Raw genomic sequence first — 27,391 nt, 5'->3', positions numbered from 1 at the left:
ACTAAGGTATACTTGTAAATGACTTGCTGATGTTGGAGATTTCTGATGAAAATGCCTGCTGTAATGTCTGCAAGGTTGCATTCCTTTGAGTTTACCACGTTTACACAATGAAATGTGCGCGTAAATTTATACAAATTGTGTAAATGATTTTTCATACAAAATTTGACAGCTCGTTTACGCACTAGATAAATTTATACGTTTACCCACTTTATAAGGCTTTTATAAGGTTACATGAGTCCCCTAATATACCATTTCATGTTCATGAAAGGTATAAAAAAGAGTCGGGAAAAATATATAAATTGAAGCGTTTACAGTCGGTATTGAGCTCATTTGAGAGGCCGAAACCAATGTATTTCCCTTCTTGCAACAGTCGTCCTATATGAGCCTATTAACGTATATCATTTGAGCCTAAATAAGAGTCCGACATGAGTCTTAAAAGGCTCTCTGGCGCCATTTTTAACTCTGATTATGTGACACCTATATGGCCTATTTATTAGGCATCGCCGGCGCTTATTGGGGTCATATATAGTTTGACACACCTGGACAGAGCGTGGCAGCTTTGCGGTCGAGAGGCGTCCATGAGCGGAAAAACGTTGATGCTTATACAAAAAAAGAATAGCAAGGGTAACAATAATCTATATATATAAAAAGAAGTGTACATTTTGATTGTCACTCCGTAACTCGAGAACGGATAGAAAGATTGCTATGAAATTTTTAGGAAAGATACAGGAAGGAGAGAAGATGGTTAGTTGATTTTGAAATCCCAAATCGGTTTAGCCATATATCTATATATATAAAAATGAATGTTTGTATGTATGTCATCGATTAACTCAAAAACTACTGGACCGATTATTATGAAAATTGGTATATATATGTATTTTTCCACGGGGAAGGTTTATATATTGAGTACTTTGATACCGGGTGACTAGGGTCTCGAGATATAGGCCAAACATATACCCGGGTAACTCCAGGAAGTGTTTGTACAATATGGGTATCAAATGGAAGCTGTTTATGAGTACTTTCACACTGGGTATTTTTCGTACCCCTGGGTGACTAGGGTCTCGAGATATAGGCCAAAACGGACCCGGGCACCCCTAGAATGTGTTTATACAATATGGATATCAAATGAAAGCTGTTGATGAGTGCTTTAGTACAGGGTAGTTTTCATACATATTGGTGACTAGAGTCTCGAGATATAGGCCAAAACGTGGACCCGGGCACCCCTAGAATGTGTTTATACAATATGGATATCAAATGAAAGCTGCTGATGAGTGCTTTAGTACAGGGTAGTTTTCATACCTATTGGTGACTAGGGTCTCGAGATATATGCCAAAACGTGGACCGGGGTACCCCTGGAATGTGTTTATACAATATGGATATCAAATGAAAGCTGTTGATGAGTGCTTTAGTACAGGGTAGTTTTCATACCTATTGGTGACTAGGGTCTCGAGATATAGGCCAAAACGTGGACACGGATACCCCGAGACAATGATTATACAGTATGGATATCAAAGGAAAACTGTTGATGAGTGCTTTACTACAGGGTAGTTTTCATACCTACTGGTGACTAGGGTCTCGAGATATAGGCCAAAACATGGACCCGGATACCCCTAGAATGTGTGTGTATTTTGGATATCAAATGAAAGCTGTTGCTGAGAGCTTTTAAGTAATTTTCATTGTGATATTCGATTTAGTCGCATCAACCTGGCAAAACTGATAAATATGCATGCGAATCCGAAATAAAGTCATGAATTAATAATACCCACATACCTATTTACATACGTCCTATTCGATTTGCCTGAAATTTGGTATATAAATTTGCCTATATTAGTATTTACGATGCTTTTTTTCGGGAAGTAGACCAGAGACGGACTGGGACTGGGATTAGGACTGGGACTGAGACTGAGACTCGGAGTGGGACTGGGACTGAGACTCGGAATGGGACTGGAACAAAATATATACCACCCTCTGGGGCTGGCAATAAGATATGAAGAAGAATGAGAAAAACTTGAGAGAAGAGAAAAGAGAGAAGGAGACTGAGAAAGAGATAGAATGAGACGAAGATGGAGATAGATGAAGCGAAAAATACGGTGGGAGGAGTGAATACAAAGATTAGGAAAAAGTGTAGAGGGGCGAGGGCAGATTTAGACGGAAAAAGCTTATTAAAATGTATGCAGATATACCAAATTTAGGGCAGAACAACGTCTGCCGGGTCTGCTAGTTTGTATTAAAATGAAAAATTGTTGTAACGAAGTTCCAAATTTGTTTCAAACTCGCTGTGACGGACATAAATAGTTGATAAATGATAATTTTTGCATGCTAGGTTAGGAACTTTTAGGCCGTTAAATAAAAGGCAAAAATTAAATTTTCTTTTACCCTCCCTCGCGTTTCGATGCTTTCCTGATTCCTACATTGGCCACCTATTTTGGGCTCGTTTCGGATTCTTAAATGATGAGCCCAGTGAGCATGTTGGAGGGGTAGCCTTGTTTGCGTAAAGATGTGTACTAGACTGGGTCGATGTATTAACCGATATCGGGCCATCGATTTTTCGATAGGATTTGGGCTCAGGAAAAAAGTTCTACCACGCATACCCAAAAAAATAATTTTCGAGCCTGCGGAATTTCATTTTTTCGACTTAAAGAACTCAAAATTAGCAGTATATGAGGCCAATAAGGCTCATATATGATATCGGAAGGCCTGTATAAGACTTATGATAGAGGCTCCTAAATGAGTTCATAACCACCGCAAACGATCGAAAGTTTGGACTCCTTTCGGACTAATTGCTGCCTCCGGGTGTTTGCTGGGTTCTTTGTTTAAAATCAAAACGAAAATTTTTTAATTTCAAATGACGTATAAATTTAATTGCTGAATTGTAGTTCCAAGCAGCCTAGATTCAAATGATTTTTAAATACCCAAAAAAGATACAAAAAAGGAATATTCGGGGTATTTTCCTGGTATTTGGTAAAAATGGTAAATACCCGGTACAATCCCAACTCTAGATATGGGAATTCAAAAACTTTCACTATGAGAAAAACATATTTAAATTACATATATTTACCTTTTGCGCTTGCAATGTAATTCCGTGTTGAGACGTGTGCTGAATGTAAACTTTGGTTATATATACTTCTAAAGATACTCTCCTTGCATAGCCGTTCACGCGACATTCTTTAAATCACATATCTGCATGTAGTAAAGGTTAAACTTGAACGTTTTTTGCTTTTCCTGTACAATTTTAAATTTATTAGTTAGAGCCTTTGTTGTTGTGTTAACAGTGCTTCGCCCCATTCAATGAGCGCGACCACTCACAAAAGCATTTGTTAATTGAGGTTACGATATCAAATCTGTTGAATGCTGTAAAAGCACTGTAAAACAACGGAAATAAGCAAACACTATAAGTTATTTATTTGCGAATACTATAAGAATATAGTTTGCGATGTGCATACGGTCGCCCTCTTGCCAAACAGAAATATAAGTGAATATAAATAAAAATGTTGGGAAATCATGTTTTAAATTTTAAAGTTGCAGTGACCCTGCAAAAACCGCGAGTACTCTATGTATGCATGTATGGAATACTCGCTATGGACCAAGCGAGTGCTCCAAAATTAACCACAATTCATACAAAATATATGGTCCAGTTAACATTGCGATGTTCCAGGACTGGACCATACACTCCAGCTCAGCATTACATCAGAGTAATCCATGGAGTGCTCCAGTATGACACAAGTGGACCACATGATCCAACGATTTTTGCAGGGAGATGAGAGGCTACTGCACTGCAGGGTTGCGTGATTTTTCTTTGAATGAATAACGAATCCAAACATAAAATGTATTTTTTATTTGAAAATGTTTTTAAATCAAAGATATTTTTATACTCAGCTGAGCAGAGCTCACAGATAATATTGTACCGTTTTCATACAGAAACTTCATCGAATAACAATTCTATTTAATGAAATAATTAAAATAAAATAAAATAAATGTAAGACGCGATAACCTCCGAAGAAATTTTAGGCCGAGCTTCTCTTCCAATTTGTATCGTGCTCCTTTTTCTTCTAATTGAAAACCCTTATTTCTAAAATTTTGATGTTGCTTTGCCCGGGGTGTGAACCCAAAGCATTCGGTGTGGTAGGCGGAGCACGCTACCATCACACCACGGTGGCCGCCATGAAATAATTAAGTTTCCCTTTTCATAGAGGGCCTTTTGCTTCATTAAGCGAACCTCTGTCAGCAGCCCCAAAGAAATATTTCGTTTTTACAAAAAATAGTTAAAATGGAAAGCAGCCGTTTCCTTCTTAACTATAAATTCAATCAAAATAAGACGCATGCGCAACTACTCACAGATGTTGCACCTAACGAAATATGTACCTTTTTTCGAAAAAGCCATATTATCTTTTGCAGCAAATGCAGCAAAAATTAAATTTTGAATTTTTTTCGTGGTTTTCTATTATTCGTAAATTATTGAAAATAATTTATTTTTGATGGTCATTGGTTACATTGACAATAAAATTCGAAGCACCAAGCAAAGCCGACTCAATTAGGCATTCAATAAAGCAATAATGAGATAATTAAGAATTTGTATTTTGTATGGAAGATCGAGTTCAATTAGGGCTTTAATGTAGAAAACTTGACTAATTATTTCATTACGCCTCTGTGTGAAATGGGTATTATTTTTGTTCGCATAACGGTACCCCGTAACGGCATAAACTAATCGAGATAGACATAGACTTCTATATATCAAAATGATCTGGGCGAAAAAAGAAATTCATTAAGCCATGTCCGTCCGTCCGTCCGTCTGTCCGTAAACACGATAACTTGAGTAAATTTTGGGATGCCTTAACGAAATTTGGTATGTAAGTTCCTGGGCACTCATCTCAGATCGCTATTTAAAATGAACGAAATCGGACTGTAACCACGCCCACTTTTTCGATATCGAAAATTTCGAAAAACCGAAAAAGTGCGATAATTCATTACCAAAGACGGATAAAGCAATGAAACTTGGTAGGTGGGCTGAGCTTATGACGCAGAATAGAAAATTTGCAAAATTTTTGACAGTGGGCGTGGCAACGCCTTTTTTCAAAGAAGCTAATTTAAAGTTTTGCAAGTTTGGCAGTCGTTGAAGATATCATGATGAAATTTGGCAGGAACGTTACTCCTATTACTATATGTGTTCTAAATAAGAATTAGCAAAATCGGAGGACGAAAGAGTGGGCGTCTCTTTAAAAAAAAATGTTTAAGTCAAATTTTAACAAAACTTTAATATCTTTACAGTATATAAGTAAATTATGTAAACATTCAACGCCAGTTGTTGTTGTTGTAGCAATGCTTCGCCCCACCTAACAGCCGCGACCGATCACAAATTGTCATCAATATCCTCTAACGGGAGTCCAAGGAAACTTGTCGTTTCAACAGGGGTGGACCATAAGAAAGGGGTATTAGAGGCGTTGGTTCCACATTACAATTAAAGAGATGGTTGGTGTCATGTGGGAACACATTGCATGCGGGGCATACATTTTGTATGTCGGGGTTGATTCTGGATAGGTAAGAGTTTAACCTGTTACAGTATCCAGAACGAAGTTGAGCAAGAGTGACATGCGTTTCCCTGGAGAGTTTGCGTTCCTCTTCCGCGAGTTTTGGATACTTTTCTTTAAGTACTGGATTCACCGGGCAATTCCCGGCATAAAGGTTCGACGCCTGTTTATGGAGTTCACCAAGGACCTGCTTGTGTTTTTCCGCTTCATACGTTTGGGTTCTCAGGTGCCGTATTTCCTCAAAATGCTTACGGAGATGACTCCTTAGGCCCCTAGGCGGTGCTGGTTCGTCAATCAAATGTCTGTTGGGATGCCCAGGTTTCTGGGTATTCAACAGGAACTGTTTGGTCAGCATCTCATTTCTCTCCCTGATGGGGAGTATTCTCGCCTCATTATGCAGATGGTGTTCTGGGGACATAAGAAGACAGCCCGTGGCGATTCTGAGAGCAGTATTTTGGCAGGCCTGTAGTTTCTTCCAGTGGGTAGTTTTTAGGCTTGGCGACCATATGGGTGACGCGTAGCACGTAATCGGCTGGCTAATTGCTTTGTATGTGGTCATGAGCGTTTCTTTGTCTTTTCCACAAGTACTGCCAGCAAGGGATTTGAGGATTTTGTTACGGCTCTGAATTCTCGGAACAATTGCGGCTGCGTGCTCACCAAAATGTAGATCCTGATCAAACGTCACACCCAAGATTTTGGGGTGTAGGACAGTGGGTAGCGTAGTGCCATCGACGTGGATGTTCAAAATGGTCGACATTTGGGACGTCCATGTTGTAAATAAGGTCGCGGAAGATTTAGTCGGTGATAATGCCAGGTTTCGCGAGACGAAAAAACTGGAGAGATCAGGGAGGTAGCCGTTTATTTTATTGCATAGCTCATAGATCTTTGGGCCTGGGCCTGTGGCCATTATTGTGCAGTCATCGGCGTAGGAAACGGTTGTGACTCCTTCCGGTGGTGAAGGTAGCTTAGATATGTAGAAATTAAACAAAAGTGGGAATAGGACACCACCCTGTGGCACCCCTTGTTTAATTCTCCTTGGTTTTGATGTTTCGTTTCTAAATTGCACCGATGCCTGCCGACCACCCAGATAATTTGCGGTCTACCTTTTAAGACATGGGGGAAGGGTAGACCCTTCCAGGTCTTGCAGTAACGAGCCATGGTTGACCGTATCAAAAGCTCTTGATAGGTCTAGCGCTACGAGTACTGTTCTATGGTGGGGGTATTGATTTAAACCGCAATTTATCTGGGTGCCAATGGCATTTAGCGCGGTGGTAGTGCTATGGAGTTTTCTGAAGCCATGCTGATGAGAGGCTAGCTGCAAATTTGCTTGGAAATAAGGGAGCAAAATGGCTTTAAGCGTCTTTGCTACTGGCGATAGGAGAGATATCGGACGATACGACTCTCCTATGTTAGCTGGTTTCCCAGGCTTTAGTAGCGGGACCACCTTGGCCATTTTCCATTTCTCGGGTATGACAAAGGTGGAAAGAGACAGGTTGAAGACATGTGCTAAATATTTGAAACCCTCTTTCCCTAGGCTTTTAAGCATCGGCATGGCTATGCCGTCTGGGCCCACTGCTTTGGATGGTTTAGCGCGACCAATGGCGTCCTCAACCTCTTTAGCGGTGTTGGTAATTGGTGACGCGCTGAATTTGTGTTTATGTGCGTCAACGCCAGTAGTGATATGGTGCAACAAAATACCAAAATAAAATAAAATTTCAAAATGGGCGTGGCTCCGCCCTTTTTCATTAATTTGTCTAGAATGGAGAGTTTCCCCTTTTATTCAAAGGCCAGCAGTTATTAAGGCTTAACGAAGCATTGCCTTCTTTTTCTCCTTTCGTTGTTTCGCAAAAACTAAGTGTACATATGTATATGGTTGCCATTAGAACAAAAAAGAAATACACTGCGAGAAATAATATACTTTACAGCTCGGCCAACCTGACACATGGTCGACCTCGATCATACTAACTAATAATATTCTTAGAACTAATATCTGGTATATTTCTTAGGTAAATAATTTAGTTAATCATTAATTAATAAACTACATATATTGCTCTTTGTTATTCATCTATTGCAACATCTACAAGCTGATCACTCCTCCATAGTCGTATAAATCGTGACTCAATAATGCCGTTATATGGCAGTTGCGTGACCTGACAATTTTCAATGTCTTTAATAACATATCTATCATTTGGAAGTTTTTTAGCTATAATATATGGACCTTTGAACTTCGGTATAAGTTTTTTGTTAACACCAACTGTACTATCAACATTCTTTATCATGACGTATTCGCCAACTTCGAAATCTCTAGCAGGTCTGTTATTTCTCAAAAAATATTTCTCGTTGCACCGCTGGGATGCCAGTATAGCCTCATTCGCTTCATGCCTATAACTAGTTAGATCGCATTGCCTAATATCCTGTTGTTCGCATAAGAATTCAGCAAATTCATCAACATTGGGTCCCTTTTGGGTGGTCCCAAAAAGTAAATTGGAGGGAGTTTTACCGGTTGAGCTGTGTTCTGTGTTATTAATGGCAAATTCAATCGTACTTAACTTTGAAACCCAATCGGCATGTTGAATTGGCTCACTTAGTTTACTAAGCATAGGAGTTAAAACTCTGTTTACTCTTTCAACCTGACCGTTTGCTTGTGGTGACCCAGTGGCAACTTTAACATGATCTATATTATTTTTCAATAGAATCTCAGTAAACTCAAGGGATGTAAAACAGGTTCCCCTATCCGATATTATCCTGGATGGTCGACTATAGTACTGAAAATATTTTTTTAAAGACTCGACGACTTCTTTAGTACTAGTTGAGTTGACTGGGTACAGTTTTACAAACTTCGTGAAAGCATCAGTTACCACTAGCAAATATTTTCGTTTTGACTTTAAAGCGGGAAGGGGTCCTAGATGGTCTATATGAATAGTATCGAATGGTATTGGCTTCTTAGGAATACTATGAATATTCCTTTCGTTTACTCGGGCAGGTGCTGAATATACAATGCATTTTAAACAATTTTTTATAAATTTATCAATTTTGGACCTCATTTCCGGAAACCAATAGTGTAGTTTTATTTGATTCAAAGTTTTGTCTACCCCAAAGTGGGCAATTTTCTCATGTATACAGCGAATAATATTATCTTCCATCTCTCGGGGAACATAAAAGTATAACTGACCTTTCATATCTTTTCTATAAACTAGCCCGTTGTGGAGATCAAAAAGTTTCGATGGCTCCTTTTCCAATCTATCCCGTATTTTAACTATATCAGGGTCTCGACTTTGGGTTGCCTGCAGCTGAAACTCTAAATCGTCTTCGTTTACAGCAAAAACTAACTCGCCTCGACTGAGAGCGTCAACGTGGCCCATGTTAGCGCCACCTCTATGTTGCACAGAATAATCATAATTCTGTAATTCAAGAGCCAATCTCGCAATACGTGGGTTAAGCGTCTTTTTGCTTAAAGTAAGCGTAAGTGAATTAAAATCCGTGATAATCTTAAAAGGGATTCCCTCGAGATAGACTCTAAAATGTCGCAAAGCATAAATGGTTGCTAACGTTTCTAGTTCGAAACTGTGATATTTACTCTCAGTACTAGTAGTTCGCTGTGAGAAGTAAAAAATTGGATGGAACTTTCCATCTGATTGACGCTGTAACAAAATAGCACCATAACCTTGAGCACTTGCGTCACAATGCAACTCGGTCTCATTTTTGGGATTATATATTGACAAAACTGGAGGATCGGTGAGCCTCGCTTTTAATTCAGCAATCGCATTCAAACAGGCTTTGTCAAGCTCAAATTTTGAATTTTTCTTCAGCAAATCATACAATGGTTTAGCAATTTTTGAAAACTGTGGAACAAATTTCCTAAAATAGGAACATAGGCCAATAAATGAATGCAATTGTTTTAAAGTTTTTGGTAGTGGAAATTTCGCGACAGTTTGTTTGTGTTCCTGACTTGGATTAATACCCTCATAACTAACGTCATAACCTAAGTACTGAATGCTGCGATGACAAAACTTACATTTTGACAGTTTAAGTTCAAGACCATGCTTGGCTATCTGCTTCAATACCGATTCCAACAAAGCAAAGTGTTCATCTAAGTCCACTGTGGCTAGCAATATGTCATCCATATAAACGATTAGGAGGCCCTTTGAAATGAAATCTTTCAAAATAAAGGAAATAAATCTTTGAAAGACGGAAGGCGCTTTTTAAGATCGAATGGCATCATTACGTACTCAAACTGACCACTTGGTGTAACAAATGCTGTATATTTTATTGATTCCTCAGTTACTTTTACTTGGTGAAACCCACTTTTTAAGTCCAATAATGTAAAATATTTTTTTTCTCCTAAATACTCCAGACAATCTTCGATGAGAGGAAGAGGATAATTATCTCTAACAGTTATTTTATTTAAATCCCTGTAGTCAATACACATACGAGTTTCGCCACTTTTCTTTTTTACTAACACTATTGGTGACGCATATGGGGAATCACTATGACGAATAATACCTTTATCTAAAAGCTCTTGCACAATCTTCTGAGCTTCAAATTTATCTTTATAAGATAGTCTTCGAGGACGTGAATAAACTGGTTGTTCAGAGGTCAACTTAATTGACATTTCATAGGGTTTTGTACTTGACTCCTTTGGATATTCTAGATAACAATTATGAATAATACGATTAATTTCTAAGCGTGCGTCATTATGCAAAGCGGAATCAATATTATAATCACTAGCACTGCTACTGCAAAAGGCTTCAACATCAATCGCGCATGTAATATTCCCTTCAATAAAGGAAAAAAAAATCTTCGTTCCATTCTTCGCTTAAGGTTTCACTAGGCAATTCTTCAACAATACCGGCCCCAACGGCGCAATGAGCATTCCCTAAAAAAGAATCTCTAACCAAGCTATCTGCGGGAATACCTCCATAGATATTGACTTCAACAACTGGAGTTAAGGAATGATCAACAGGACAATCAATATAACAATGTTGCAAATTATCTGGAACCTGAAAAATATTATCAATTGAACACACACTTGAATTTGACTCATTTATTTCCAACTTGAGCTCGTTACAATTTAACATATAAAGTTTAATATTAAATAATTTGAAAAAATCTCTTCCGAGAAGTAATGGCTGAGACAAAATGCCATCCGAAACAATAAATAATGAAATTATTTTAGACTGTCCATTGAGCAAAATCTCACAGTCAATTTTTCCAAAAGTTTTTAGTTTATTGCCACTTAGGCTGTAAAATTTGGATATGATTAATTCATCGGCACTTGTATCAAAGGGCAAAAGCATCTTGCTTATAAAACTGGCAGGACTACCACTGTCAATCAAAGAAATACACTTCATATACTTTTTATTGTTCATGTTCCGATTACAGAAAGCAATACTTACAGTTTGATATGGTTCAACATTAGACATGTTATCCTCATGGGTTGGTTCCTCATATACAGCATTCACGGTTTTCATTGGTGGCTTCTTGCGCTGATTAAGCATGTGATCTTTGCCGCCGCAGCGGAAGCAGGGGCCTTTAACACGCTTTGGTTCTTTGCACTGATGTGAGAGGTGTCCATATTGCGAGCAATTGAAACATCTTGTGGACGATACTGTCTTACTGCCACCTCCTGAAGTCTGCAATTTTTTTGTTGTATTGTCATTTGTTTTCTTTTTGTCGTATTTAAGCAGAAGTTGCTGAAGCTCATCTAAGTTTTTTGCTGTATACAATATTGAGGTATAAGCGGTGTTGTCACGCAGACCCTCAATCACTGCATTGATTATTTCACCTTCGTTTAAATTTGCCTGCGCTGCGATATCCTTTATCGATAGCATATAAGCAATAATGCTTTCATTAGGTGGGCGCCGGCGTCGGTACAGCTCCTTATATACGTCATTAGTAGAGATATTTCGATAAAATTGCTTACTCGCAATAATTCGATGCAATCGATGTGCGAAGAAAAATGGACGCTGTACCCGACAACAAGCGACGCATGCACATATATTTAAAGTGATAATCTTTGTGTCCAACTTTTACTGCATTTTCAAAATCGTTGATCCACTTTTCCACCGGATATGCGTTATCCCCAGAAAATTTTGGCACCATCCCATCGATATCCATAACGGTGATACGCTGACGTGCACTAGTAGCATCTAATTCCAACGCTTGCAATTCTTTTTGTAGCAATAGCATTTTTTTGCGTTTCTCTAGCACTGCTATTTGTTCATCCAAGTTTTCTGCATCATCGGTTTCTCCTACATTACCGTCACCATCATGAGATTCGCCGCGACAGCAGCAGCAGCAACACCGGAGTCCGAATCGTCTTCTTCCAACAAGGCACGTAGTTGTGACACGGTAGTAGTAGCTGGATACTCGATGCCCACTTTTTCCAGGGCGTTTTGTAACTCCAATTTTGTTAAACGGGTCGTGTTCAGACACCACACCTGATGTAATTTCACAGTTTATAAAATAAAAAGAAGCGAAGCGAAAATGATTTTTTCTTTAATTATTTATTATTACGATGGTATTGTATCACAGAAATGTTGGATTTTTAGCGCGTCCCAATTTGCACAACTGTGCCGTGTCAAAAACAATCAACAATTAAAATTCAAGCCACTTGGCGACACAACGAAAGACTCTTTTTCTTTCTTTACATCTTCATGCATACATACACACTACATACGTGGGCATTGAAAATAAGCAATTGGAGAGTTTCCCCTTTTATTCAAAGGCCAACAGTTATTAAAGCTTAACGACGCATTGCCTTCTTTTTCTCCTTTCGTTGTTTCGCAAAAACTAAGTGTACATATGTATATGGTTGCCATTAGAACAAAGAAGAAATACACTGCGAGAAATAATATACTTTACACAATCCTTGTGAAATTTGGTAAGGGCATAGCTTCTATGAAGACAACTGTTTTCTGTGGAAATGGGCGAAATCTGTTGAAGCCACGCCCATTTTTTTTACACAATCGACCGTCTGTCCTTCCGCTGGCCGTTAACACGATAACTTGAGAAAAAATCGATATATCTTTACTAAACTCAGTTCACGTACTTAACTGAACTCACTTCATCTTGGTATTAAAAATGGGCGAAATCCGACTATGATCACGCCCACTTTTTCGATAGCGAAAATTTCGAAAAATGAAAAAAAAATGCCATAATTCTATACCAATACGAAAAAAGGATAAAAAATGGTGATTGGATTGATTTTTTTACGCAAAATATAACTTTAGAAAAAACTTTGTAAAATGGGTGTGACACCTACCATATTAAGTAGAAGAAAATGAAAAAGTTCTACAGGGTGAAATCAAAAGCCCTTGGAATCATGGCAGGAATACTGTTCGCGGTATTACACATATAAATAAATTAGCGGTGCCCGACAGATGATGATCTGGGTTACCCTGGTCCACATTTTGGTCGATATCTCATAAACGCCTTCACATATACAACTAAGGGTCACTCCATTTAAAACTCCTCATTAATACCTTTAATTTGATACTCATATGGTACAAACACATTCTATAGTCAACCCTGGTCCACCTATAGAACTATGGCCCACTCCCTTTTAAAATACTCTTTAATACCTTCCATTTGATACCCATGTCATACAAACACATTCCAGGGTTACCCTAGGTTCATTTTCCTACATGGTGATTATCCCTTATTTTGTCTCTAAAGCGCTCAGCTGAGTACGTAATGTTCGGTTACACCCGAACTTAGCCTTCCTTACTTGTTTATCTTTTATTTGATTCGGCATCCAAATCAAAGATACTTCTTTTTATTTTGGGTGTCTTTTATGGAGATGTCTAGCCTTACACGTCGGCTTTATTCCAAAACGTCGACTGTTGTTGTTGTAGGCGCTTGCACCCTACCTCCATGCTCGGGCTGCGACCTTTTCATCCCTCCTGCAACCTGATCTCCCTTCTGGTCACAATTTCCATCGGCATCCCTTTTCTCTTTCTTTCAGGGCCAAGTTTCTCATGGAGCAGCAACTATTTTGAAGCCCAAGACCTAAAATACGTGCCTCATGCTTTATTTTATCGAACTTGCGAGATCTAGAAAGAGCAACTCGATAAAACCCGTAATTGCGAGTGTTATCTAAACCGTGCTTATTAAGCTTTTCGTTGTATACACTTTCTTTTACAAATATAAAAAATTTAGTACTATACGAATCTTAATTAAGCTCTACTTCTTGAAAAATGCATAAATATCTCCTAAGATATTTGACTGATTGAGAAACACTATAAGGCGGGATGTTAGGGCGACAGAAGATATTTAATGGGCTGAAACTCGTTTTCGCGTAGTAAGAAAATGGTATGCTCTTGTTTTTTAAAAGTCTATAACTTCGCAAAATGTTTTCTTATTTTTACCTAGGCCTAACCAAGCTGTCTAGCATAATCGGCTCGTAAGCGTCTAAAGCTATTTATAGTTAGGGGGAGCAGCTATGACAAGGCCAGAGAGCTCGCCAAGGAGCATATGCTATAGTGGTCCTATCCGGTCGTTTCCGATAGAGTTCTAATCTGAAACCAATACACATATATCTACTCACTGAATTTCATCAAGATATCTCAAAATTTAGAGACAAGTTTGCGTTCGAACAGGCAGACGGACATGTCCAAATCAATTCAGAGCATCATCCTGATCGTGTCCGTTTTTTTGTCGGTGGGTCTCTCTGTTCTCTTTTAAGGACTTACAATTACGAGACTCGGGCCAAACTTAATGTATCACTCCATTTGCATGAAAGGTGTAAAAAGTATCTTTGATTTGGCTGAAAACCCAAATAAAAAAGGACGTGTGGCACTCGGGGACTGCCGCGGTAAAGCACATATTATCAACTTATCTATATATATAAAAAGAAGTGTACATTTTGATTGTCACTCCATAACTTGAGAACGGCTCGACAGATTGCCATGAAATTTCTAGGAAAGCTACAGGAAGGAGAGATGATGGTTAGTTTATTTTGAAAAAATCCCAATCGGTTTAGCCATATATATATAAAAATCAAATTCTGTGTGTGTGTGTGTGTGTTCGCTGTGGAAACGTATTTCCCACACATCAATCATCACCAAATTTTGGTTATGGGTTCCTTCGATCAACGGGAAGGTTTTAGGCTAAAAATAATTTCGATATATAAAAGGGGCGTGACACCTCCCATACAAATGGAATCTTTGGTACTGCATACCTTTGAAGGTATACATGCCAGGACATTGAAATTCAATGAGGAGTTATATGAGGTCAATCCCTAACACCACCAAGAAAATGCGGAATTTGGAGAAAGGGGGCGTGGCACCTCCCATACAAATGGAATCTTTAGTAATGCATAACTTTGAAGGTTGAAGGCATGTATACCATTTGTATGGGAGGTGCCACGCCCCCTTTCTCCAAATTCCGCATTTTCTTGAAGGTATACATGCCAGAACATTGAAATTCAGTAAGGAGTTATATGAGGTCAATCCCTACCCCAAGCTCCTCAAGGAACTTGGGGGTGGGGAGGGAGGGATGGCCTGAAGGTTTAATGTGGCCATATAAATCGTTCCCGAGATGGTCGGGCCAGCACCTTAATGGTGCTGTGTTACCGGAGCGTATCGGATCTGTATACGACAAAGGACCATCACATCGATAACACTCCCCAAAGCCTTCGGGGAGTAACTAATCGCTACAACAACAACAACAACAGGTCAATCCCTAACACCACCAAGAAAAAGCGGAATTGGGAAAAAGGGGGCGTGGAACCTCCCATTCAAATAGAATCTTTGGTACTGCATAACTTTGAAGGTATACATGCCAGAACATTGAAATTCAGTAAGGAGTTATATGAGGTCAATCCTTAACTCCACCAAGAAAATATGGAATTGGGAAAAAGGGGGCGTGGCACCTCCCATACAAATGGAATATATTATACTGCATATATCTGGATGTCGTAATGGTAGGATAATTAAAATTGGTAAGGAGCTATGTGACGTTAAGTCCTAAAACCTCCAGTAAAATGTGGAATGGGGAAAAACTATGGCTGCCGTACAAACTTAAGTTATTTTAACACCTAATCTGCCGCTGTTAAAAAAATTGTTTAGCTTCAGTCTATCTACATCTGCTATAAAAATCAAATTTTGTGTGTGTGTTCCCTATGAAAACATGTTTGCTATACTTCGATCATCACCAAATTTTGGCTCGAAGTTCCTTCGATCAAGACGAAAGTTTTTCATATTTCAGAATTAAGAATTTTAAATTTAAATGTTTTTGTTTTTGGCTATGCGAAAGAACTATCTTAGCTGCCAAAAATGATCATGTTAACAAAATCAATGATTTTCAAAATCAATTTCCTGGTGAAGTGACGAAATATAAATCCATCGACACAGTTACAGATGAAGATAAAATTGTGAATTATCCAAATGAATTTCTATACTCCTTAGAACCAAAAGGAATGCCTGCGCATATATCAACTTTGAAAATTGGCTCACCAGTCATGCTTCTTCGGAATGTAATCAAAGCAACAATCATTAGCGGTAAAAGCAATACAATAATATAAAATAAGATACAATAAGATACAAGAATAAAACCCCAGCGGGTTAGGGGATCAGAATATACCCGCGGTAGGTATGCCTGTCGTAAGAGGCGACTAAAATACCAGATTCAAGGGGCTGTGTAGCGCAACCTTGCAGGTTGCCAGCGCAATATATAGCTTCTCCAAACCCAATTGTCAACCTCACCTATCCGCGGCGATTCCTGTTTCACTAACAGACGAGGCTCTGGCGACCCCAAGCTCCTCATGGAACTTGGGGGTAGGGAGGGAGGGAATGGCCTGAAGGTTTAATGTGGCCACATAAATCGTTCCCGAGATGGTCGGGCTAGCACCTTAATGGTGCTATGGTACCGGAGCGTACCGGATTTGTATCCGGCAAAGGACCATCACATCGATAACACTCCCCAAAGCCTTCGGGGAGCAACCTTATCGCTACAACAACAACAACAACAACATACAAGAATAAAATGTTTTAACAGAAAATTTCACCAAATATGCGTACAAAATTCAATTCAATTTACAGAACAATAAATTAAATTATCAACAAACAAAACAGAAAAAATAACGCAACATCAATTCGATCTCTGGCGTTACAACGTGCGCCTGGTAAAGCTAGTGCAATTATAATATTTATGCAACATTTTGTTTTCTTTGATATTAATTCAAGTTTTGTCTTTGATATTAATTCAAGTTTCACTTTTTAAGCGTGGTGACCGATAAGAAACTTTAACTTTAATTTTAACTTTAACGTTAACTTTAACTTTCACTTTAACATGCACTTTAACTTTAACTTTATTTTTAACTTTAACTTTCACTTTAACATTCACTTTAACTTTAACTTAACTTTAACTTTACCTTTAACTTTAACTTTACCTTTAACTTTAACATTAATTTTAACTTTATTTTTAACTTTAACTTTAACATTCACTTTAACTTTAACTTTATTTTTAACTTTCACTTTCACTTTAACATTCACTTTAACTTTAACTTTCACTTTAACATTAACTTTAACTTTACCTTTAACTTTAACTTTAACTTTACCTTTAGCTTTAACTTTATGATAGAGATCCAATTTTATGTATTTGGCCTGTTGCTAACACCGAACCTCTTCGAACCTTTTTTGACAAATATCCGTTACGGTTTTTTTTGATTTAGTCGCCAAGCCAACGATAAAATCTATGCAATAGCTTAAAAATAAAAAGTATCTTTGATTTGAAGTTGTATTTTAATTCAAAAAGGATTTAGAATCACACAACCCTGCTGCACTGTCTTCACAGTTTCACCCCAGCGGGTTAGGGGATCAGAATATACCCGGGGTAGGTATGCCTGTCGTAAGAGGCGACTAAAATACCAGATTCAAGGGGCTGGGTAGCGCAACCCTTCAGGTTGCCAGCGCAATATATAGCTTCTCCAAACCCAATTGTCAACCTCACCTATCCTACTAACAACAACTGTCTTCACAGTTGCTCGGGTTGCTCACACAGCCGCTACATATCTAATAGTGGATCTGAATATCATCTTGTATATCCAATTTCTCTAAATATTGTTGTTATTGTTTTTGTGTCAAGAGTGCTTCGCGTTTATTCCCATTTCTCTAAATATGCAGCCATTATGTTCCCATTATAGTAACTTAGTTTCAACCATGCCACGCCCCCAGCGGGTTAGGGAGATTAGAATATACCCGCGGTAGATATGCCTGTCGGAAGAGGCAACTAAAATACTAAATTGATTCAAGGGGTTGTGGAGCGCAACCCTCTCAAGGCGTTGCCAGCGCAATATATAGCTTCTCCAACCCAATTGTCAACCTCACCTACCCGTGGCGAATCCTGTTTCATTAACAGCCGAGGCTCTGGCGGTCCCAAGTTCTTCATGGAACTAGGGGTGAGGAGGGCTGGATCGCCTAGAAGGTTTAATTATCTTCATGGTGCTTTGTTACAGGAACGTACCGGATCTATATCCGGCAAAGGAGCATCAACCTCGATAACACTCCTCAAAGCTTTCGGGGTGTGTCTTTATCGTTAATACAACAACAACCACTACCAATAAGGGTAAATAACACTTCCACAAAACCGTGTAACCGACAGCCCCAATAATACTCCGAGGTCCTTCCCATCATTAGTGCGTGAGGGGACGCAACAAATTAAATGGCGTTACACTGACTGTCCTCGGTCGGGAAAAATCCAGAGTCACTCGCATACATAAAACCTGCTGCCGTGGGAAGCTTATGTTCGTTCTAATAATAAAAATATAATTTATGAAGTTCTCAAGGCCTTGAAACTTGGGAATTCATTCCACAACGTAACTGTCTAGGAGCTAAGTAATTTTTTTATAACCTATACGCTTTTACAGAAATTGTAATGCATTGCAAATGTTTGGCAGTATGACCTGCATTTTTACCTATAATAGGGATATGTATTAATTTTAACATTCTATAATTGTATACAAATGTTCCAATACCTTAATAAGCCATTATTCGTCGATTTTTCTCACAGCCGTTTATATATTTATACACTTATGTACGCATTGATATATACGGACCTTGGCAATTTATTCTCTATATTATTGCACTTGATTACTCGCAATAAAAAGAATGTCAAATTACATGTTCCACTATCCACTTGCTTATTTTCTTCGCATTTGCAGAAATTCTTACAATCACATCGGATTTTGCACTTCATCACACTCGCTCTTTCATTTGTATTAACCTGCCAGGGATATATTTATTTCTTATTTTTTATTATTTATTCACAATTCTTGTTTACATTTCTCTAGTTATCGACGTATTTTGTTTTGCTAACGTCATTTGGACTTGTGCAAAGCTGCTATCACCAACGCACTTTTATTTACCTTTTTTCATACCAGTGTGGCCAGATGATCAAAAAGGGCGGACTTCTTGTTCGGTCATACAGATTATCGGCAACTTTTTTTTGGAACTGCGTATCAGAGCTGCAAAACTGCAACCATTTGAAATTTTAAATCATTGATTTCAGAATGCTTGCTCTTCATTCATTCATTCCTTATTAAGGAATGTGGCTTAAAAGTTAACCCATTCTTCATTCAGTAGTGGAGGAAAAGACTGCACTCCTGAACTTATTCGAAGAAAGAATGAAGTAATTGAATGAAACACAGACATCATTGTAAATTTTACCAAGTAGCGCAACTAACAGCTGATCGGCGAAAATTCGCACATTCACACGCACAGTTCTCGACTCAATTTCAAACAAAAACTTTGGATTATTTAACTCAAATTTTAAAGTGAGATAATCCTTACGAATTTATGTATATACAATATATAAGCCGTTTTTGTTGTTATTAAAACAATAGTTTTATTTTTATTAAAGCTCTTATCTTTTTTTTTTTAACCTTGAAAAATCTCCGAACACCATTCCTTCATTATATGACATTCGACTGCCTAGTCCACTGCCTTCCACTCTATTCGCAACATAACCTCTACTAAAGCTGCCAAACTATATAGTAAACAATGACAGACATTTTCAACACATAATAAGCATTCAAATGAATGCAGCCTCAGCTGAGTGTGCACACACTTTTCTAGTACCAATCAATTATGGAAAATGTCGTACATGCACAAAACCCTCTCAAATATCACATGGTTGCATTTTATTAAAACCACTTCAAAATATCAACACAAAAGTTTAATTATTATTATTGCCCGTGACCAATTTATTAGTTATTTAAATGGTAATAAAGCAGAAAGAAGTTAACTGGAAAGGTATTTTTATTGAAATTTTCTTTTATATTAAAAAAGCAAATGACAAATATTTCAACATCCCTGTTTTAAATATTGTCATCCTTTCAAATAAGTGTTTCCAATGTGTCATATAAAAGGTACTTGCATGAAAAAGTACTAAACTACATTTGAACGTCCTCAATTGGTGATTAAATAATTTAAGAAAAGGCAATTCAATAAAAAAAGCTCTTAAGTTCCTTCAGATATTCTTCTATATATATATATATATATATGGTCAAATACTGTATCTATACTGGTTTGTGGGTTTGCAAATTGTAATAGTAATATACTATTTTTCTCTAATTTCTAAAAAAGATATTATTCTAGGGACAATAGTTTGTAATTACAATCAAGTAACCTAGGCTGTATAGGTAGAGCCAGTCAATCTCTTTGTGGGGAGGAAAATTAATAAACTCTGAAGAGCTCTTACAATTTTTGTGACACAGATGAAAGAATACGGGGAAGGTGACTGAGGTGAATAGAAAAGGCCTGAATCGCTGTAGGATGATGCCATGGAAATAGACATAATTTTATCGAAATTCTCGGAATTAGGAAGCTCCAACGAAATCGCCGATAGATCTATGTATGTACTTTGATGAATTTAAATGACTAAAACTGTTGTTGTTTTTTGATCGACAAGAAATTACCACAATTTACTCTATTTGGCCAATGCACAATGTGTTCATTTACATAATCCATTGTACAACAATAGCAAAATAAGTAGGACATATAGTAATATTTTGACACATAGCAAGAAAGCAGTAGATCGTCTTTGCGCAGTTTCAGCAAAATTCGACTATCATGTTTTTGGAATAAAAAATAAAATAAATGAAAGGCGCGATAACCTCCGAAGAGATTTTAAGCCGAGCTTCTCTTCCAATTTGCGTCGTGCTCCTCTTGATTTTCCCTACAAATTGGCCGGACGGGACCTACATGTTTTATGCCGACACCGAACGGCATCTGCAAGGCAGATGAGTTTTCACTGAGAGCTTTTCATGGCACAAATACAATCGGAGCGCTTGCCAAACACTGGCGAGGGGCGACCCCGCTTAGAGAAATTTTCTTCTAATTGAAAAACCTTATTTCAAAAATTTTGATGTTGCTTTGTTGGGTTCGAACCCAGGGCATACGGTGTAGTAGGCGGAGCATGCTACCCGCCATGCGGTGACCGTTTTTGAAATACTTTACACATAATCAAGAGCCTTATGCTTTTATATAAGCAAGTTGTCCGCGAGATATACCTAAAGAGCCTCAAATTGTTTGATCTTACACGATTAATGAAAGAAAATCAACCGAATTATGATGTATACAAAATCTGTTACGGGGTATTATTTCTTGTATGTCTTATGTTTGGACACCATGAAGATGATTTAAGACTTTCTAGTTTTATAATGAACTACTTGAATAATTAGAAGGGGCTATTATTTCTATTGACCAGTTTTACGCATTTTTTGAACCCAACTACCTTGATTGATTTAACATATCTGGGGCAATGAGAGTATACAAAAAAATAACCTTGGGGAAAAAGTTTTTAGTACTGAATGGAAAAAAAAATTGTGCATTAATTTCAAGTTTACATTCAATAAAGATTGGGAATGGTTCGTACATTCACACTCTATATTGAATTATATTTTACCGTTCAATAACAGACACACTTTGGCTTTGAGTTGAAAGTATTTTAAGCCATTCAGGAATGGGATTTACAATATGCAACCAAAATATCATAATTTTTAAAAGAATGCTGAGAGAATGCACACTCAATTGATTTAATCTTTTTACAGCTCTGCTGCGTATTATATTTACACAATGCGAAATTTTTTTTCAATTCCTTCTAAAAATTGAATGAGAACAAAACGAAGTACCTGCTGTCATTGGGCAGAGAGTCAGTGCATTTGGGCCTTCGCAACCACGCCACTTTTGACAACCATAATTTCGAAACAATTAAATAATTCGTTTATTTGTGAACCAGCCTTAACAAATAGTCTTTATTTGTTAAGAGCCGTCACTCGATACTTTGGCAAATTACTCGATGTTTTCTGAAGGTAGTCGCTGTTTTTTTGTCAGATATGTTTATTTTTTTGATTGTATTAAATTAATTAATTAATTCTCTATCTAAAAATCGTAATTACACAATCACACATTTGAAAACAATTAAATTTGCTGATATCTATTACGTCGATATTGCTCTCATAAAAGCGAATTCAATTCCAGGTGTTGTTATCCCAACAGCTTATTGCTTCGCCTTGATTATTTTCCACGCTTTATGCAATAATATGTCAGTTAATCGAAATCAATGCAAATTTTCGTCTGACTTGACATTCTTCTGCACGGTGAATTCGCTTTGCCACCACCTTCGCCTTGGCTTTATTTTTATCATTAGCGACTGGGAAAGAAGGAAATGAAAATTATATCGGTTCCTTTTGTTTCATTCAACCACATATTGACGCTTAACCGCCTCGACAGTGTCTTCATCCAGTCACGCAACATGGCCTAACCAGCGTAAAATTTGAGTTTTTATTCGTTTTTTTTAGAATTCGGTTGAAGAACGACTTAACCACAGAACCTGTAGAGATAGGGTGATATTCCACTTTTTTAAACGAATTTTTACAACTTTCCATTTAGAATGTGTTTTATTTTTTAAGCCGTGGTCACAAACGGCAATTTTTTCTCCGAAACTCGTTTTTTGACAAATGGGGGTGTCGTGGAAAGCGGATGGATTCCAAGTTTCTTGAACTCGTTCACTTACGTTGTACTGTCGTCTGTAGTCAAATTATAATTATTTTTGTTTTTTATGAATTTTCTTTAACTAACCACTTTTTGTTGAGTTGGTACAGACATATTTGCAATTTTCTTTAAGATATGTCAGGGTGTGGGTGTTCCCCGCGTTGGGCGTACCTTGGCCCGCTCGAGTGGTACGGCCGAACTCCCAAGTCAATGGCAAAAGTACCTAGAAAGACGAAATAAAAAGGTATGCAAAAGTAACAATCCTTAGATTCATTTTTCGAAGCAAGTGTACTTCCCGTAAACTCGACATCCCAAAGTCCCAACATCTCGTCCTCTACGCCTCAACGCCGGAGCCTCCTAAGATACACACTGAAATAAAAATAAAGAAAGAAAACAAAACACTTTAATTATTGAGGGCATGAAAGCGTAACACTTATCTAAGTGCACAATTTTTTTGTGTTGGGTAACGAATCACTCAAAATTACAACAACCATATGAAGTTCTTTCTTCAATTTCTTCCGCAAATATCTCGTAGCAGATATAAAATTTTTGAGTTCAGCGTTCGGACCCGTGATCCTGGGTCCAAAGCGCGTCTGCGGGCACATACTCACGATATTTCTTGGGCGAGTCATAGCAGCTGTGAGCTAAAGTCAAGAACCACCGTAGCTGCTTCTACAGGCAGTCCAGACGCATACTCTCGGGTAAAAAAAGGGCACCACATGAAATGGGGTCTTGTTTTTTTTTAAATTCACTTCACCACTGAGTGTAAGTAGAAATAATTACACAAAAATAGCAAAAGGTAAAACATTTAGATTTATCACGCACGTAAAAATGTAAACAAACGAGAAACGTCAAACACGGGGTATGTTCACAATAGAGGAACTGGCAAAAGCTCTTTTCCAAGGGTTGCCAGATGGTAGCCATAGGGTAGCTCCGAGCGTGGTGAGTACAGGAAGGGGATGGATATAGGTTATTATGGTTGCGGTCGAGATTAAGGATGATAATAGGAAAACGGCACAAGAAAACGGTGTATCTGCTATGTTGTTATCTATATAAGGGGGTGTGACTGTAGAAAAGAGATCAGTCCAAAAGTCTATTGCACCAATTCGTCTGTGCTGCGCGGTCCGTCATCGTACAAAATAAGTACCTAATGTGTAGTTAGAGTGTATTTCCCTGTGCGCGTAAAAGTAAAGCGAATTATAAGAGTGAGATTGTGTTTAAAAAAAAAAAAGATCCGGTTTAAAGAAAAAAAGAAAAAAAAAACTTGTTTTTTTTAAAAGGCTTTTGGCCTTATAAAACCTATCGGGTCCGTCGGTAAAACAATTCAACCAACGGCATAATGGATGTGGAATAGATTTTATGAGGGTAAGTGCCAGATTTTTAATTTTTTTTTTTGAAATTTTTTTTGTTAATTCCCTTTTTTTTTGCGCCATTTGGGGTTCACGCAACCCCATTGTCGACTTCGGTTATGAAATTTTCCGGGTTTTAATCGCCCCCCATTTTAATTTTCTTCTTTTTTGAAATAATCATCCCTTTTTTGTTGTAAAATTTTCTGGATACATTTTAATTGTGTCGGAAAAATCTAACCGCTTTTTTTTCTTGTCTTTCTTGTTTCATATCCCTACTTAAAAACTAAAGTTTTCTTCGGTAAAAGTAATCCTCATAATGTTGAGCACGTATTTTTTTTTGAAGATTTTTGTTTTGGTGCTATCAATTTTGCTATTTTGTTGGTGTCATAAACACCCTAATAAAAATGCGTGAACGCCAAAATTGGCGTGAAATACCTCCATTAGCCCATGTAAGTCGAGCTGATTGGTATTTTTCTATTCCTCTAGTGGGAATGCCATCTGGTCACCGCGGATGACGAAAGCTCCAACAGCGCCAGGGAAAATTATTTATTACATTTTACCGGACATTTATGCGTTTCATGTATGCAGTTATACTGGTCCCTATACCAATCACCTATATTTGAAAACAACTATCCCCATATGTTATCTGGTTCCGGCAGTCGAGACTGCAAGCAATATATATATACCCTTAACAACATTAACAACTCGAGATCGACGAGAAGCGGCAGTAATAAGAGGAAGGTGTTTGCAGGGATAATTGTAGTCTAGTTTAGGTGTTTTTTATATATATAGTTTGTTCCTGTATGTAGTAAATCTCGTATAAATTTGAACCTTGCCAAATGTAAATGCACCTATAAGGCACTACAAAGGCACTCCAAACGGAGAAATTTAAGGAAATACGTTTTTTTTTGTATCGTGCAGTGGCCAATAAACCCTGCAACAAACCCCTGAACTCCCTTGAGAGCGCTCTTGTAGGTAGGCATTAGGGTGGTTTCTCGGATAATTTTTTGAAGTGGCTCCGATTGAGCCCAAAAGCGTTTGGATGAACTTTGGTGACCAAGTAGGCCTTGAACAAATTGCCAATCTCTGATTGGAAAACACTTGTAGGGTATATCCCATGATGGAAATGGGTGTAACATATATAAAATTATTCGTGTTTGAGTTATATACATGCTAATGGATAATATTTTTTTTTCTTTGCCAAAATTAGAATAATCGAAAGACTGATTTTTTTTGTAACATTGTATTTTTTTTTAATGATTCCGTTACATGTACATATGTCTTATTTTTTTGGTACAGTGGTACCTTCCGACGCATAACTGGAGGGTCCTCAGAGTAGAGGAGGCTGTTGGGCCACGTCGGCAAGTGCTGATTCTGCTAAACGCAGAGTCCACCGGTCCTCTCTCTGACACGAGGGGGGTTATCTCCTATGGCCTCGAGCGTGTGGTTCTTAAAATCTACCACGCCGATTCCAGGGGGGATGGTTCCTCTCCCACAGAGACTGTTCGGGAGGTGGAGGCGTCCGCAGGGGAGCCAGTACCCATGGTTGTGGATGCTGACTCCGCTAATTTGGACAGCGAAAGCACTGTTGACGTCCCGTCAATAGCGGGATCTGTCATCAGTGCTAGTCGTCTGGCTGATAGGGCCGAGGAGGAGCTCCTGGCCTCCGAGGGCGAATCATCGATGGCGGGATCCGTCATCAGTGTAAGTCGTCTGTTGGTGGAGGAGGAGGATCTCCTAGTCTCCGAGGGCGAAGCCGCCAAGGATGGGGTGCAGAAGAAGAAGAGTGGTGTTGATGGAAATCCGTCAAATCAATCTTCAGCATTCTAAGGCGGCTTCCGCAAACTTGTTGCTCTGTCTTGAGAAAGGCGGAGTGGATATTGTCCTTGTCCAGGAGCCGTGGCTGAGTAGTAACGGCGGAAAAATTTCTGGATTAAGGACGGGAAAATTCAACACCTTGGTGCATGGGGAGGCAGGTAGGCCTAGATCCTGTGTGCTTATTAAAAAGGAATTTAAAGCTTTTATTCTCTCTAATTTCAGCAATGCTGACGTAACCACGGTCTGCCTCGAGCGAGGCAGTAGCGAATTGTGGGTGGTCTCAGCGTATATGCCCCATGGGGACGTAACGGGACCACCGCCTGTGATACTGGGCGAAATCACCGCTGAAGCAAGGCGGAGAGGTGTTGGCGTAATCATAGGTGCCGATGCTAATGCACACCATAGCATATGGGGGAGCTCGGATACGAACACCAGAGGTGAGTCTTTATTTACTTTTATTGTAGATGAGGGACTTTGTATATGTAATAGGGGGAATGACCCGACTTTTATTACTGCGGTAAGGGAGGAGGTCTTGGACCTCACCCTGGTTAGCAGAGAACTGGAAGATCGGATATCTGGATGGAGGGTTCTCAACGAGCACTCTTTCTCTGATCACCGATATATTCAGTTCTCGGTGAATGAAGAACGTCCCGGTAAAATATCTTTTAGGAACCCTAAAAGTACCAACTGGGACTTGTATTGTAGGAAGTTGGGAGAGCTATTGCCTGAGGCGCCTATCGCTGGTTCGGACCTGTCCGAATCTGAAATAGACGATCTGGTGGAAAACTTCACCTTGGCAAGCAATAGCGCCTTTCAACAGTCCTGCCCACTGAAAACTTACAGGGGGAAGGGCAAGCCGCCCTGGTGGTCTGATTCCCTTGACGACCTAAGAGCGTCCAGTAGGCGGCTCTTTAATAGAGCCAGGAGGAGTAGACTACCCTCGGACTGGGAGCTCTATAAGGTGAGTCTGGGGATTTATAAATATGAAATAAGGTTAGCCAAGCGGGATTCATGGCGAAGCTTCTGCGAAAACGTGGAGGGCTGCAATGAATCCGCGAGGCTTAGAAAAATACTCTCTAGGAATCCCGCCCCTCGGGGGTATCTGAGAGATGATGGTGGGGACTGGTCGATGAGTAGCGAGGAGTCCCTGAGACTTTTACTGGACAATCAGCTGGCCATGCAGAAATGCCTGCCATCCCACTACGGGAAAGTCAAATATCCTGGGCTATAAATTCGTTCAAGCCCTATAAGTCACCCGGTCCGGATGGCATCATTCCTGCGCAACTTCAAAGGTCTTTAGGGATTTCCTGCCGCTGGTTGGCCATCATCTACACTAACTGCCTCAGGCTTAACTATATCCCTAGGTCGTGGCACACGGTTAGGGTCATCTTCATTCCGAAGGCCGGCAGGGGCTTTCATGTAACACCTAAGGATTTCAGGCCAATCAGTCTCTCGTCGTTTCTTCTTAAGACGCTTGAGCGGCTGATTGACCTGTACCTACGAGAAAGGATACCTGGGTGGTTACTGTCGGCTTCACAGCATGCGTACTGCAAAGGCAGATCGACGGAAACGGCTCTCCATTCGATTGTAAAGCAAATAGAGGGGTCTCTAGAACATAAAGAGTATGCTCTGGGTGCCTTTCTAGACATCGAGGGGGCTTTTAACAATGTTCTACCGGGGGCAATCGAAAGAGCTCTGGTGGGTT

General features: G+C 38.8%; 1 protein-coding gene across 6 annotated transcripts in view; it reads right to left on the bottom strand.

The window, feature by feature from the left end:
- The window catches only part of LOC137250669 (DDB1- and CUL4-associated factor 6-like), a 34,033-nt gene extending 15,194 nt beyond the window's left edge, over nucleotides 1–18,839 (bottom strand). The window contains exons 1-3 of one of the 6 annotated variants that reach the window (XM_067783868.1): nucleotides 18,502–18,838; nucleotides 10,922–11,965; nucleotides 3,059–3,362 (exon numbers count right to left, since the gene is read on the bottom strand). In XM_067783868.1, coding sequence (XP_067639969.1) covers nucleotides 3,059–3,164 — 106 coding nt within the window. In that variant the 5' untranslated portion in view covers nucleotides 3,165–3,362; nucleotides 10,922–11,965; nucleotides 18,502–18,838. Of the gene's footprint in view, nucleotides 1–3,058; nucleotides 3,363–10,921; nucleotides 11,966–18,501 lie in introns of all 6 variants that reach the window. The other 5 variants (XM_067783872.1, XM_067783867.1, XM_067783871.1 and 2 more) reach the window with 5 other exon arrangements.
- Between the last annotated feature and the right edge of the window lie 8,552 nt (nucleotides 18,840–27,391).

This window comes from Eurosta solidaginis, chromosome 4 (assembly GCF_040869045.1).
Source record: "Eurosta solidaginis isolate ZX-2024a chromosome 4, ASM4086904v1, whole genome shotgun sequence".
NCBI classification, from domain to species: domain Eukaryota; kingdom Metazoa; phylum Arthropoda; class Insecta; order Diptera; family Tephritidae; genus Eurosta; species Eurosta solidaginis.
This window is presented reverse-complemented; position numbering and strand designations above follow the sequence as displayed.